This window comes from Rhagoletis zephyria, unplaced genomic scaffold (assembly GCF_001687245.7).
Source record: "Rhagoletis zephyria isolate East Lansing unplaced genomic scaffold, Rhagoletis_zephyria_1.1 Rzeph_scaffold_00063, whole genome shotgun sequence".
NCBI classification, from domain to species: domain Eukaryota; kingdom Metazoa; phylum Arthropoda; class Insecta; order Diptera; family Tephritidae; genus Rhagoletis; species Rhagoletis zephyria.
Genome location: NW_016157147.1, coordinates 518,295 through 533,961, shown reverse-complemented (window position 1 = coordinate 533,961; position 15,667 = coordinate 518,295). Strand labels below are relative to the sequence as shown.

The following is a 15,667-nucleotide window of genomic DNA, read 5'->3' as shown; positions in this document are numbered from 1 at the left end:
TATTTTTTGCAGCCCGATTTTTAGTTTTCAGGCGATAACGGTATGACATATTTATATTTCATAAACACAAAAGATAGCGTTAGATAGCTTGTTTGAAGACCTTTCTACTGATATCCACATCAATGACATGGACTGAGTAGTGTGGCCTCAGTGGTAGTTTAAAAAATTGCCTTTTTTCGAATTACAGGCAGCAGCCACGCCCACAAAGGCGTACGAATCAAAACCTCCTGGAACAAAACCTTCTTAGTTTTTTTTGTACTTTAATTCCTGAAAGTTTGAAAAAAATTTAATGATGGTACGTACAGACGCCACATACATACCAAAGCATCTCGTAGTGGAGACATGAGCCAAAACACATTTACCTCTATATCTTTCCAACTAGTGACCGGAACTTAATAAGTAGGGTATCGTTTGAAAGGTATTGGCCTATAGAATAACACTAAATATGTTGGGTGTGCCCACATGCCCCCTTAAACCGGCAAAAGCAAACAACTTTTTTTGTTTCGCAACACTTTAGCCTAATTTTTAAGAATCCGGTTAATCGCTTATGAAGCCTGAATACATTTTCTGGATACACTCTGTAAGACCTTTCCAACGATATCTCAAACATGTCGATTGGACTTCTGGATAACAACTTCCAAATCTCGCTTATATTTAAGCGAGTCATTTCAGTATGTTACTGTTGCTGCTTTCGACACTCGCGCGCACTGCCGTGCGCTGTGATATGACATATATGTATAATTAAAGCTTGGAATTTTTATGAAAGTTTGATGTTTTCTTAATATTGCTTTGCAAATAGAATCTTGGAGTTGCCCGGGTTTTGCTAAAGAATAAAATGTATTTTTTATATAAAAACAAAATTGAATACCAAATTGTTAAATCACGATACATATATACGTAGTGCAAATATTAATATACCCATCAAAGAAAATAATGATTACAGCGATCATCGTACGTTCAAATTGAACACAGTAATGCTAACCAACCCATATATAAAGTCCAGGTTATGCAAGACTTTGACTTGGCTTGACTTACATAGAAACTAAGAAACGATTTTTCTGCGTCATCTATTACTTTCTCTTTTTGTTTTGATTATCAGCATTTGTGTTTGTTCACGTAAACGTTTAATTTATTTGGTGTGAAAATCGAAAACAAACTACAATTGTGCGGGATATTCTTAAATCCAATAAGGCTGTAAAATATCCTGGCAACAAAGAACCAGGCGCCAAAAGCTCCACCCAACTAGTCACCATCGGCTCTCTCTGCACTACCGGGAGTTACTAAAGTAGTCACTTGCGTGATTTATGGGCGCCCTCTGTCGTAGCTTTTCGCTATTCTGCTTACGACTGGCTCGACTCTGCACTACCATGTGCACTACCACGGGTTAATAGAGTAGCTACTTACCTAGGAGTCGGTGCAGTAGCGGTTCAAAAGTAGCGATTGATTCCAGAAGTACTGGAGGGTATTTATGTACATACACGCGCTGCTCGTTTGCCAGATTTGCGATTTTCAAGTTAAGTCAGGTATACAAAGTAAATATCGATGTTTGGGGGTTCATGATATGCAACAGGTGAGATCAAATTTTAAGCATTGTATGTTCTAATGCGCATGCAAATACCCATGGTAGTATTTTTTGGATACTCCGAACGGATTTTGCTGTACATATCTTCATACATATCGTCGCTTGGCGTGCAATACCGCGTATATGATAGTCCGAAAATTTCAAAAAAGTGTAAATAAACTTATTTCCTTCTAAACTTCCGGCAAATATACTTCCCAGATAGGCATCGGCATCGGCTAGTATCGGCCAAAAGAATCGGCATCGGCATCGGCCGTTTTTGGCTATTCTTAGCCGATTCTTTTTCCTCTCTCCGCAGCTTTAACCAGAGCTGCAAACCGGTTTTGAACCGAACCGTTTTTATTTTGAAATGCCAAAACCGAACCGAAAACCACCCCAAAAAAATGGTTCGGTTCAAAATGAAAATCCACTAAAGCATTTTCAAGTTTTGTAATCCACAACTTGGTCTAAAAATGCAACCCGTATAGTAAAACTGCAAAAAAATTTCAGTTTGATGACAACTCCGTGAGTTGTATTTGGGAGGTTCTAAGTAAATTTTTTGATTGAATTTAAAGTAGGTTGTGTTGAATGCACTGTCAAATAATTTTCGATTCATAATTCAAGTGTTTGGTAAGAAAACTATATAGTAGAACTCATCTGCTTTTAATAAAGTTGTGTTATATGTATAATACATTTTTTGAGTGCTTAATCTATATTATGAATTATTATTAAGCAGTCTTGGTCTTGTCCCACCCGTGACAAAAAGGTAAAAGTTGTTATATTTATTTACAGAAGTTGAGGTTGTGTTTCGTATTTGTTACATAATGTTAGAAATTAATTGCAAATATTTACCACAATTGCATTGTCGTTTCCACGTTGTTAGATAAGAATAATTCAACATAGAAGCATGTCCCACCCGTGACCATGGTTGCCACTCGCCAACATTATTTTCTACCAAAATCTCTTAAGAAAAGTTACCAAAAGTTACCAAATCTTCACTACCAAAATCTTCACTTCTTCACTGAGAAAAAAATATACTGATAATTTAACACTGCTATATTTCATAACAAATATGTGTATATTTACAGCCCGATTCTGTGCACTTAATAAATTCAATATTTTTATAATTTGTCAATTTTTGATTATTTATCAAGAACTCCCAGTTCTAGCACAGAAGTTTAAACCTATTTTCTTGATAAATTATCAAGATTGAAAATGCTATTGACAATTATAATAATTTTTTTTTTTTATTGGAAATATTTTACTGTCAATTAATTACTGCATGTGCCGTTATTCTCATTTTCGTTGTTGGTGTTTCCGACAGGGTAGGTAATGTGGAACGATTTTCCATCACCCCTTGTCAAATTTGGTTTGGAGACATACCGGTTTCGGCGTTGTGCCATTTTCAGTGTAATTTTTCGTTCTGAAAGTGCCGATACTTGGACCTGTGACTCACGGAATAATAGTGCCGGCACACAAAAAAAAGTGGCAGGCATTATGCAATAATACAAGGTGGTATCAGTTGTGACAGCTCGATTTGACACTACCTTAGCTCAGTAGAATAAGAAGAAAAACGGGAAGAAATGAATCCCCATTTGGGGGAAAAATATAAGATTTCATATTTTCTTCTAAACCAAATTTGCTTTTATACAGTATATTCGCAATGAAATGAAATAAGATATAAAACCTTTTTGAGAAAACAAAATGTGTATACAGAGAAAACTTAAAAAAAATTCAACTATATTATTAGGCAAAGAATTGTTAAAGAAGTAACACTGTTTCAGCTAAGGCAGTCAATATGGCGGAATTAGAGCGAGAAGTTGCCAACCGATAACACCTTGTATTATTGCATCATGCTAGTTTTGCTTTGCTATTTTGTCGGTTTTTTATAATTTACGGTACGTCGAAATACATGTCGGTAAATGTCGAAATACATGTCGGTACATTTTTTTTGTGCTGGAATAATCAAAATGATTTATGGACCTTACCAAAAATTTCCAGATGGCCAGTATTAAAATGTGAGAGGGTAGAATTCAAAATTTATCGCAAAAATTCGATAGTTGTTTTAGAAGTGCATCTCTTGGTGCTGCCACTGTAATTCAAATATTTCCAGTATTCGAATATGAGATGACTCTAATTTTATCGAAGTAATTTTGTAGAAGTGTCAGTAGTGCTGCCACTGAAACTCGAAGGGTTTTTATAATTACGCACATTCAAAACAATTAATTTCTTTCTAGTAATGCAAATAGATGTTTAGTTGCAAAAGTTACCAAAATGAAATAAAAGTTACCAGGTTACCAAACCGTTTAAAAGTTACCAATTTTGATAGAAAGTTACCAATTGTGCCAACCGTGCCCGTGACAGCTATGTGCGGGACAGTTGTCAGAGGTAGGTTTACAGGGCTGATAAGCTTTATTTGTTTGTTGAGGTGGACGCAGGGGAGGAGGGGGATGCGCGGACTCGTCCATTATCCATATACCCTTGGGGTCAGCTGATTAAGTTAAGTTACATTTTGATCAGTTTTGTTTTTTAATTTTTTTAATCTAATTTTTATAGTTTTTTTTTTAATTAATGTCTAGTATATTACCTAGAACCACATAAATCCACATTTCAAACTTCTTACAAAAATTATAAAAATTCAAAAAACTTTAACAATTACACCCAAAAATTGTAAACTTTTTGTTTGGAATTTTTAGGTATGTAGTTTTGTAGTCCATTAAATTTAAATAGGTAAAAGAGAAAATTTCAAGACGCTAGGAAATCGCGTTAATTTTTAATAATTTTTTTGGCTGACGGTGCTAAGCATTTTCTTGTATATAAAAGGCACCCATCCTAAGATAAAACGTGAGTGAATTTAACCCCTACTTGGCTTCTTATATTTTTTAATAACTAATCTTTATATATGGACCACACTAAGGGCTCCTTTTCATATAAAAATTTGTACGTGTCCTTCCCGTGACAAACGTTGTCCCACCCGTGACAGAGGAATTTCAGATTGTTTGTATAATAAAGCCATGATTTTTTTTGTAGTTTTTGCTTTGTTTGTGTTCCTTCTTCTTTGTTTTATTATGGGGCATCAAGTTCACACAGAAAAGTTAAATAAATTCGCAGAGTTTCCGTAAAATATATCTGCTCCAAAAAGCAGGTTCTTTTTTTGTCCCACCCGTGACAGAAGAAATAAATCAGATTTTTCCCATATAAAAGTAAGCTGGAATTTTTTTCGTATTTTGTTAGAACTCTTATAATAGTCAATTAGGTGTAGCTTTATCTAAATGTAGAATCGTTCAGTACTTTATACTTAAATTTAAACAAGAAAGAAAATTTTTTCTGTACAAATGTCCAACTCGTGACGGTGGAATCGCCCATTCATAATTTTTGCACAAGATTTGAAAATTGGGCTTATATGGTTAAAAAAATAAACATTAAATAAAGAAAGGAAAATAGCCAATACATACTTAATAAAATTACGCGTCCCTATTTTTCCCATCACTATACATGTGGATATTTAAATTTTATCTCAATAACAAAGCCTTTAATTTTTAACCGACTTAAAAAAAAGGAGGAGGGTATCAGTTAGCCGGAATATTTTTATTTTTTATTTTTATGTATGTTACAGCATAACTTTGGACGACGTTAACCGATTTCATCAATTCTTATTTCATCGGAAAGGGTACCGATAATTGAATCGTGAAGAAATTAACGATAATCTTAAATTTTTATATGAGAATAGAAGTCGGTTTTGTTTTTTGCTTAAAAATTACTTGTTGTATTATGGATTTGTCATATATTTGTAATATTTATATACTTTAGCATAAAGAAATTGAACCACTTGAACCGAACCGAACCGCGGTTCAGGGATATCATGAACCGGTTCTTATAACGGTACAAGCTTTTTCTAAGTGGTTCGAACCACTGAATCGAACCGTATCGATTTTGGAGTGGTTTGCAGCCCTGATTTTAACAAATGTTCATCAAAATTTGAAACTGTTTAATCAGATTTTTTAGAACGCAGTTTCTTAAATTTTAGTACATTAAAGTGCAAGTGAAGTGGCTAGGTAAGGGTTGATTTTTGAAAATTTTTTGTTCACGCATTTTCTTCCAAAGTATGTTCGAAATTTTTTTTGTATGGAGAAAATCCGCAACTCCTTTCACAAAAAATTTCCAAAAATCAATAATAAGTCCTAGTTACTTAAAATTTGCACTTCATTAAAATAAAATTGAATGGGCTACAAAACTGCATACTCAGAATATTTAAAGAAAAATTTTGAAAATTTTAATAACAGGGTTTTTGTTAGATAACGAGCTACACTTTCATAAAAAAATAAGAAACATTAAATAAACGAAATGGAAATAGCCAAATAATGCTAAAATGTCGTTACTGTAAGTATTGTTACGATTATCCTCTAATTAATCGCTGAATTCCTAAATTCTTCGGGTTCTTTTCACTGGATTGTTAAATTTTTTACGTTACATAAATAATTTTATCATTAAAAATCTAAAAATCTATAACAAATTGTATTCAATACAACACTTTATAGTCAGCAGAAGCTGCATATTTTTTACTACTACTACTATGAGTACAACTAAAAAAGGCGATTTCGAATGAACTATTTTTACATTGAATAAAAAAATACTATTTATGGAACAAAGTATTGGAATGATATGTATGCATTGGCGATATACTACTTTTAATGCATATTTATGTATGTACATAAATAAGTGAATAGATTTTTTGTTTTGAATGATTATTTGTTTTTTTAATGTTATTTGTTTATGTTTTTCTTTTGTTATTATAAAAGTCTATCAAACACATTTGTTCTTGAATGAATTTATATTCAGGTAGTTTCTTTTCAAGGAATCGGCTTTGGCATCGGCCAAAAATTGGGAATCAGTCGGACTCTAACCCAGACTACAATCAGTTCGTACGCCTGAACATTTTTAATATTTGCTCTTGAAACTTTTATATGCATAAAGTCAAGTAAAATATAATAGGGACACGATATTTTGACCAGTTTCGGCTATTTTTCTTTTGTTTGTTTAATGTTTATTATTTTTTTTATAAAAATACAGCCCGCTATATACCAAAAACCATATAAGTCAAAGTTTCAAACTTTGTAGAAAAATTAGGAAAATTCAACAAAATTTTACAACAACAAATGTTTTACTAAGAATTTTTCGCATTGATTTTTGATAGTTTTTTTACGGATGTGTTACTAATCTGTTCCATACCAAAAAAATGTAGAAGGGCCATTCCATTGTGACTGGTGGTACATTTTACTCCAGAATGTGATCAATTGTGAGTTTTTGCTATGCCGTCGTAACTAAAACAACAGCGAAAGATATTTTTTAACACAGAACGACAACTAATGTATAAAATTGCTTAAACAAAAATTGCCAACGATTTTTTAGTTTTATGTAACTTTTATTTGAATGAATGTGACTGGTGGGACACTGAAGAGAACTCTATTTTACCCTTGTACACTCAAAGATGAATTTTAGCTAAAACACTTAATTTTCGCGAACGATGTTTTTGTCCTGTAAAATACGAATTATACGCTTTCGTTTTCAATAAAAATGAGGTTTATAACGGGTGATTTTTTTGAGGTTAGGATTTTCATGCATTAGTATTTGACAGATCACGTGGGATTTCAGACATGGTGTCAAAGAGAAAGATGCTCAGTATGCTTTGACATTTCATCATGAATAGACTTACTAACGAGCAACGCTTGCAAATCATTGAATTTTATTACCAAAATCAGTGTTCGGTTCGAAATGTGTTTCGCAAACCCAATTGCTGCGAACGGCGACGAATCGACATTTCACGGTCTTCAGCAACACTCTCAGAAACAGACGCAATATTCTCTTCTGTACGCACTGTACGCATTCGTGTGGTTGGTTTAATGTCCAATAAAGTAAACTGAGTGCGAAACTTGGTCACAATCGCATTAATTGTTTGCTCACTTGGTCGATTATGTAGACCATAAATCGGACGTAAAGCGAACCGAACACTGATTTTGGTAATAAAATTCAATGATTTGCAAGCGTTGCTCGTTAGTAAGTCTATTCATGATGAAATGTCAAAGCATACTGAGCATCTTTCTCTTTGACACCATGTCTGAAATCCCACGTGATCTGTCAAATACTAATGCATGAAAATCCTAACCTCAAAAAAATCACCCGTTACAATCTTCATAGAAAGATTAAAAAATTATTTAAAGTTGTGACTGGTGGGACATCTCCTTATGACTGGTGTAAAGTAATTATGCATGAAATAAAAGTTTCCATAGTCAAAAATGATAACTTATTTTGTTTTTTTTTTTAAAATTTTCTAACAGATTAATAAAATGTAGTCATTTAAAACGAGGTTATTACTGAAATAGGGATAATTAGGGAACATTTAAGATTATGTCGTTTTCCTCTTTTCAATGGAATGACTCAGAACATTTGTACTTTGTATGGAAGAAATGCGTGGCACTATCAGGAAAAAAAGATCAAAAAACAACGCGTTTTCTTAGCCATTTGAAACTTGCACTTTCTTAAGCTAGAATGGGCTAAAAAATTGTAAACCTAGATTTTTTCTAAAAATTCTTAGTAAAATGTCTTTTATTGTTGTAAATTTCTTTGAAGTTTGTAATTGGGACTTGTATGGTGTTTGTTAGATAATGAGCTGTATTTGTATGAAGAAATAATAAACATTAAACAGTCAAAAGAAGAATAGCCAAAACGGGGCAAAGTGTCGTGTCCCTATTATTTTTTCACATGACTATATATTTATAAATCAAAAGTTTTGATACAAAGTTTGTTAATTTCCCAATCAACAGCAAAGAAAAAAGTTACAAAAACAACTATATCTTTAAACACTCTTATCAAATACAGTCCTATTCAATTCAATTTTAATGGAAAATTTGTGTAAAAGAATTAAAGATGTTGTTAAGGCAAAAGACGACGTGACAAAGTGTTAAACAATACATTTTTTAAGATTCTACGTACTGAATTGAAATGCATTTTATAAGAGTGTTGATAGAACTTGATTTTTACGTAGTTGTTTTTGTAGTTTCTTTTCTTTCTAAGAAAACACATTTCAAGCTTTGGGAAATTAACAAACTTTGTACCAAAAACTTTCATTGATTAGTATTTGTACTTATGTATGTATATAAAAGTTTCAAGTATAAATATTAAAAAGTGTTCAGGTGTACGAACTAGAGGTTTACGCCGGCGCGTCTGGAAACGCCGGCGCTACTGCCCATAAGGTACATTTCCAAAGAGCCACAAGGCTACTAATCTTATCATGTCATCTCATCAGCGTTAGGCATTCGTCATGCAAATTCAGATTACAGCTCTATTTAATTCATTCTTGAATTAGTTTTGAATTTAAATATTGTTACTTCTCACTTGGATTAAAATGTTGAGTGCCTGGCGCTGATGGATAGGCAAACAGAAAGAGGTCTGAGGTATATATACAAACATGGTTCTCTATGTTCTCTACAGATCCGTATATATGTACTATTTAAATTTAAGGAAATATTAAAAATTTAAAAAGTTAAGTTATTGGAGTAATTTATGCAGCTACTAATAAATGTTTGTAATAATCTTATCTATCTTCCTGGGGTGTGACCACCACTTAAGAATGCTAACGTAATTTTCACACAGCCACCTAGTACTTGTATACGTCTGTGGGACCCCAGAAATAAATAACTTATAAATGTAAAAATTAGCAAAAAAAAGGTTTTAAAAGTCTGTTTAAAAAATATCCAACTCTTTATTCAAAAAAAAAAATTCAAAAGAAAATCAACTGCGACAGAAACTCTGCTTTATCTCCAATAATTGACGAGTTAGATGCAATAAGGGCACTTCTGTTAAAACTGCTTTTTGAGATATTAGGGTTACAGTTTTTGATGCGTGATAACTAGGGCTCGGAATCTCATGCACTAAAAAATCGAAGCTATATGCGCATATAATATGCACACAAAATTCAAAAATATGCGCAATAAACAAGTAAAATATGAAATTAAAAATATTTTCCCAATATTTTATTGCCGGTACAAAAATACTCACTGCACTTGTTTCAAAGTAGTCTTTCAATTAGTTGATTTAGAAAAAAACACTTTCTTCTCTCAGGGTAGATTGTCACCCTAGTGAAAAGCAATTAACAGGTTTGCCATTTTCATTCCACAACTTGTGCAACCTACAGCCGTTTGACGGATTAATGAATTTCAGTATGTCATACAGAGAGGCAGCTGCACTGTGAAACATTCTGCAGGAATGGCTTGCCAAGTGTCTTCTGCCACATCCTTGCGAGGGCTGCATACTCGCACAGCAAGTATTCGACTGTTTCTTTTGTGCCAGGGTTATCGCAACTGCGACAGAAAATGTTGAAGGAAAATCCCTGTGCATACTGCAGTAAGTTTGTAAGTATCTTATTTTCTTATTCCTAAGAGAGGTCTGGTTTTAAGTGGGTCGAATGACACCCAGAACTCCCTGGTAATCCTGTACAATCCTGTACGGTCCCAACTCTGCTTGGCCTTCGAGTGACACATTTCGGTAATTTTTGCTTTTATCTCCCTGAGCGAGACACCTGTGCCCCCCGCGTGGGACACCTGGCTAGGTGGTCCGTTGCCTCGATTCCGTAAATGTCCCTATTTCCCAGGACTCATACTAGGGTAATTTCGTATTGATCATTGATATACGTCAGCTCTCTCCTACAGTCCTCCACAAGTTCAGATCTAATAGAGGTAAAAGAGAGTGCCTTAATGGAAGCTTGGCTATCCGAGAATGAATATTTGGGGAAAAATTATAAGTAATTTATTTTGTCAAGAGATTTTACACTAAGTTTAAATAGTTCTAAATCGAAAAAGCAAAAAATATGCCGAAACCACATGCATTTATATAAAATTGTACTAAAATATTAGCAATATATTTGCAAAAATAGGAATTTTTTGCATAATATGGAAAGCCATGCATTTATTGCAAAATATGCAAAAACATGCACTAACGATTGAATGTCATTTTAAAGAAAATTTAATGATTCGTAAAGATAACTTAACGATTTCCATTAGAAGATGCCCAATAAAAACATGCATTTGCATGAGACTCCGAGCCCTAGTGATAACTTTATTGTTGTTGTAGTATATAAAAAAAGTTTTATTTCTGTAGTATTCAAAAAAATTTACTACTGCAAAAAAAATCGTCCGATTACCAGTTCGACCCTAATTTAACCTGTGTATGTGCATTAGACTGTGTTCGCTTTAATGTTTTTTTTTCGATCCCATATCAGAATTTTGTTGTCGATTACAAAAAAATAATGTCTGCAAATTTTCAGCCTTCTATCTTCATTTTTCAGTTAGAGCTCGCAAAAATAAGAATTTTCAATGAAAAAATGTTGTTCCGCAACTTAATTTTTTATAAACAATTAAATGTAACAAATAAAATAAAGGCCTTAATTCAGTTTTGTAGAGAATTAAATTCTCTACAAAGATAGTTTTACATCAAATTTAAAAAACAAGCTCCGTGTTTTTTTGGAGCTAATAAAAGTGAATTTTATAAAATTTGATGTTGTATTATGATTGATCACACTGTTCCGCGGTCGGCTGGGGAATTGATTAAACCAAGTTTTTCCTAAATCCTGGATTGTATATAGAAAAGTAATTTATCAGTTTTCCCTGCTTTCCGATTTTAAGCGGTTTTTTTTAAATACAAGTTGGTGGTCGCACAGCCGCATTTAAATCACTTAAAAGTTATTAAAATGCAAATATTTATACACTCAAAAGACCTTTTTGTGGGTCTTGGGTCTCGAAGAATCTGAATTCGCAATTTTTTTTAGCAAAAAACGGCCACTATGGTGCGTTTTAATGTAAAAAAAAACATGGAAGGAACATGAAGGCGAAATGGAAACAATGTTTCTCAGCAATATTTTTAAACAATAGGGCTGTTCAGGATGTTGTGGAAATGTTCTGGGATTTGTAGTTGGAATTGCATCTGAAAAGTTTATGCTGGCTTCCATGGCAACCGTGTGCATTTTATTGTTGTGAATTTACAAATGCAACGAATATGCAAATGCAATAGCATATGCACAAGATCCTGAACAGCCATAATGTTTATTTGCACCAAAGTGCGCCCAGCAGCCGCTTTTTCGTAAAAATAAACATCAGATTCGGATTCCCCGTGCCCGACTATTTCCACAAAGGTCTTTTTATGGTTTAAATATCTGCATTCTAACCACTTTTAATTGATTTAAATGCAGCTCTGCGACCACCAATTTGTATTAAAAAAAAACCGGATGTAAATCGTAAGAAAATTAGGAGTACTTACATCTTTCTATGTATGTATATGTACATGTTTTTGCCATTAAAAAAATCGTATAGCCGTAACAAACCAATGGAAACGAAAAAGCCTTCCTTGATAAGTACACATATTCATATTGAGCTTGGTCGTGAAAAAAAATTAATTATAATATCTCAAGTATTACAATTAAGAAACACGTCGTTTCAGAACACGAAAACTTTCCATAAAGGCTTAACTAAGTATGTAAGTACTTATGTGAGTTGCGTGGGGAAGTCTTACTGTCCATAGGAATAACTAGGTGACAACTTCATTATGTTCCCTATGGAAACATTTGAATTAATCGTTTATGCTCACATTATACACTAGTTTACACACATACATACATACGGATATAATTATCGTGATAATAGTTTTAGCCAATTTGACTCACCTGCTTTTACAACACTAACAGCCAGAAAACAAAATAGGACGGCCTTTAGTAGGCAGGGATTTAGTGGCCTCATCGTCCGAGCCCTATCATAAAAAATTTAAACAAGTTTTTTTAGTTTGTTTAAGAATTCAACAAATATTAGCATAAATTTTGGAGTTGGTTTTTACACCCTTTGTAGTTATAACTAAAATCATTAAATTATTTGTTATTTAAGGTATTCATATGTATGTACATTCTTTTAGCTTCTTTACACATTATTAACTAAGTTCACTTCTGCACTTTTTACCAAATTTTCGCATTTGAAACACAATTTAAAACAATTTCATAATTTCCAGGATATACGTGGATGGTTATTATTTTGTTACTTTATTTTTAGATTTGATCTTATTTTCATTTGTTTTAAGTCCACCTATCCTTTTACTTATTGAGTCCATGAAGTCGTAATTGCTTACGAATCGTTCTTGTGTAAATACCTCCGAAATTTCTATGGCACTATTTTAATTGTGAGGCTGGCACAACTTTTGCATTAGAATCGTTCTAGGTTTCTGGGGAATTTCAAAAAGAACAGCCGCATTTACCGAATGCAATGGCAACTTAAATGTAAGTCATAACTTTGTCAATTTGTATCCCTTATATAGACTTGCTGTCTCACAGACTTCTTAATATTATAACAACAACATATTAGTGAATATAAAATTGAAGTTAAAGAATTAGAGCTCGAGATTGCTGTGCTTGTAGTCTGGATCTTTGCCTGTGTGTAAATCTTAATCTGAAAACCATTGTGATTAATGCTCATTTCCATACACATACATGTACATATGTACATTATGGTGTCCCAGAATATGTCACTTTTTTTTTTTGCAAAATTTGATACGCATACCCTCTAGTTTTTTCATTTTGGCATAAATAACGTATGTATATACATATCAATAAGTTTTATTGCTGTACGATGACGATTACCTGTGTCGACTTCAAGTTGAAGTTTTGCTTCAGAACTTCTACTGGGATAACCCGCGCGTTGCAACAATATTTAATAACTAATGCTGCTACATCAACAACAAAATTTAATTTCACATAAACAATCTGCCGATTATTTATCGCGCACACACTTGTGCCGATGCGTATTAATAAGTTTTTCAAGGACATTAAAAGATACAAATTTCTTTTAGAACATTATTCGTTTTTCCCTTAAGGGCGTATTTTACATCAATTACACAGGTTTACAAAAAAAAAGTGTATGCATATTAAATCAAGCCTATATATCCCTATGTTATTCGACATGCTGAATGCGAATCCGAGGTCCGTTAGCCTCAATCACGTCGAAGCTGAAATTATGGAGGTTAACGGCCCTCGGATTCGGGTTCAGCGAATCTAAAACCTTATATATATGAATTTTCAGGTTTATTCAGTGAATTCTTCCCTACTTGACCTTCAAACGACCACGACCCTGACGTGATGGAGTCTAACGGACTTCGGATTCGCATTCCGCGTGTCGAATAACATAGGGATATATAGGCTTGGTTTAATATGCATAAATTTTTTTTTTGTAAACCACGTAACAGGTAACTAGCTGCCGATATTTTAGTTGTGTTGCTGATAGCAATGGGCAATAGCGCAATTTTTGTGGCGCTAACTGAATAACGTCGGCGCCATCTATGGTGTCTGCGCACTAGGACAATCAATCCACAAGCATTTTAATAATACCAGGATTTCGAGATGTAAAAATCGACTCCCGGGATTTCTACTTTATCTAAATGTTTGCATTTGAGAGTAGGCTCACCGCCCTCAGAAATAAAAAATTAAACCACACAGATTCATTGTCGCCACATTTGGTCTTATACGGAACATAATGCATCTTAAAAAAAAAGAACACTTACTCATTTTTGCAGAAATTCAAACCACAAAACCACGCCAGCAAAGTAAAATGAAGAGCAGCTCGGCCATAAAGGTGGGTAATGGCACGATTTTTTGTGTGTTGGCACAGTGGCACACGCACACCATGAAGTGTTAACACATTGTGTTGGCACACACTCCACAACTCTTCGCTCAAATTTGCCATTTCCTTACGTTTTGCGTTTCTTGGCGAGAACACTTCACACAGCACAGTGTGTTATGTGTGCTAAAAACACTTCCCAGTTTGTGCTTTCATATTGTGTGAAGTGTGCTCCTGTGATATCGTTTAATTTACAAGTAACTTTTAGAAAAAAAAACCGACTAAAAAAATATATATATATATCTATATATTTCATGATCCAATGATAGGATCTAAACCAGATTAGTATGTGACCATCTCTGAGACACTACCTTTCCGATGCAAAAAAAATTATCGAAATCGGTTGACGTGTTCCAAAGTTATGCGGTAACATACACAAAAAAAAAATATTCCGACGAACTGATAATCTCCTCCTTTTTTGGAAGTCGGTTAAAAAGTGAGCCTGCGCACGGCACATTGATGATTGTTTGCAGAGTAGCACAACTCTGTGCTGTGTTACTCTGCACCACTGTAAAAGTCTCTTGTGTTTTCAATTGCTAACAGATTTTTCGTTCTTATACAGCCCTTTCTAAAAAAGTTTGAGCAAGTAAAGTTATTCAGACAGGTTCTAAAATTCACATCCGAGTGAATAAAGCCGTAGGAATAAAAACTAAGCAATTGCTGTTTCTCAAAATTTCAGACCATTTGCTCGATTTATTCAAATAAATTGAAGTAAAATGTCTGAAGTTTTAAGAAAAGGCAATTGCTAATTTTTTATTCATACGTCCCAATTACTCAAGTTCACTTTGAATCAAAATTTTGGTGTTTTGTACTTCTCGTTTTTCATGTCAAATTCACGTAAATTCATTTCATCCTTTTCAAATTTACTTTCGCTCCGACTCTAGAACTTGCCTGATTATGTAAATAAATTATGTAGCAAACATCTCGGGATCTCGGAGCTGTAATCTAGGATATCGGGGCATGGAAAAGTATCCGGGATCCCGGGATTGAAAGCCCACTTGTAACTTTAATAAAAATCAACGCGTTTTCTCACCTGTTTGAAACTTTCACTTTGTTATACTAAAGTTTTGTGGGCTATAAATATGCATACCCAAAAATCTTTTAAAAACTCATATTAAGAAGGTAAAATTTTGTTGAATATTTGTTGAACAATAAAAATTTATTTTAAAAAAGATTGTGTATATTTAAAAAAATTAACATGTGAACACTTGTTTGGATCACTGTAGTTTAGGTTTCGTTTTAGGAAAACGAAACTTCCTACTTTGGTCCATTATTTCATGCCGCAAAGACGAGCTATTTCATCAATCGCAGCTGTGTACGCCTCCGCTATTTACTACCACTCAATTATAACTTTGCCAATGTCCCTTGTTGTGACATCTATTGGGGCCTGTGGATCCTGCATTCC

The 15,667-nt window shown here is 33.6% G+C and overlaps 1 protein-coding gene across 2 annotated transcripts in view; it reads right to left on the bottom strand.

Moving 5' to 3' along the window:
- apolpp (retinoid- and fatty-acid binding glycoprotein apolipophorin) overlaps positions 1 to 12,889 on the bottom strand; it is a 38,014-nt gene extending 25,125 nt beyond the window's left edge. The window contains exons 1-2 of one of the 2 annotated variants that reach the window (XM_017626152.1): positions 12,743 to 12,889; positions 12,270 to 12,352 (exon numbers count right to left, since the gene is read on the bottom strand). In XM_017626152.1, coding sequence (XP_017481641.1) covers positions 12,270 to 12,342 — 73 coding nt within the window. In that variant the 5' untranslated portion in view covers positions 12,343 to 12,352; positions 12,743 to 12,889. Of the gene's footprint in view, positions 1 to 12,269; positions 12,353 to 12,501; positions 12,697 to 12,742 lie in introns of those variants that run through there. The other variant, XM_017626145.1, reaches the window with a different exon arrangement.
- Between the last annotated feature and the right edge of the window lie 2,778 nt (positions 12,890 to 15,667).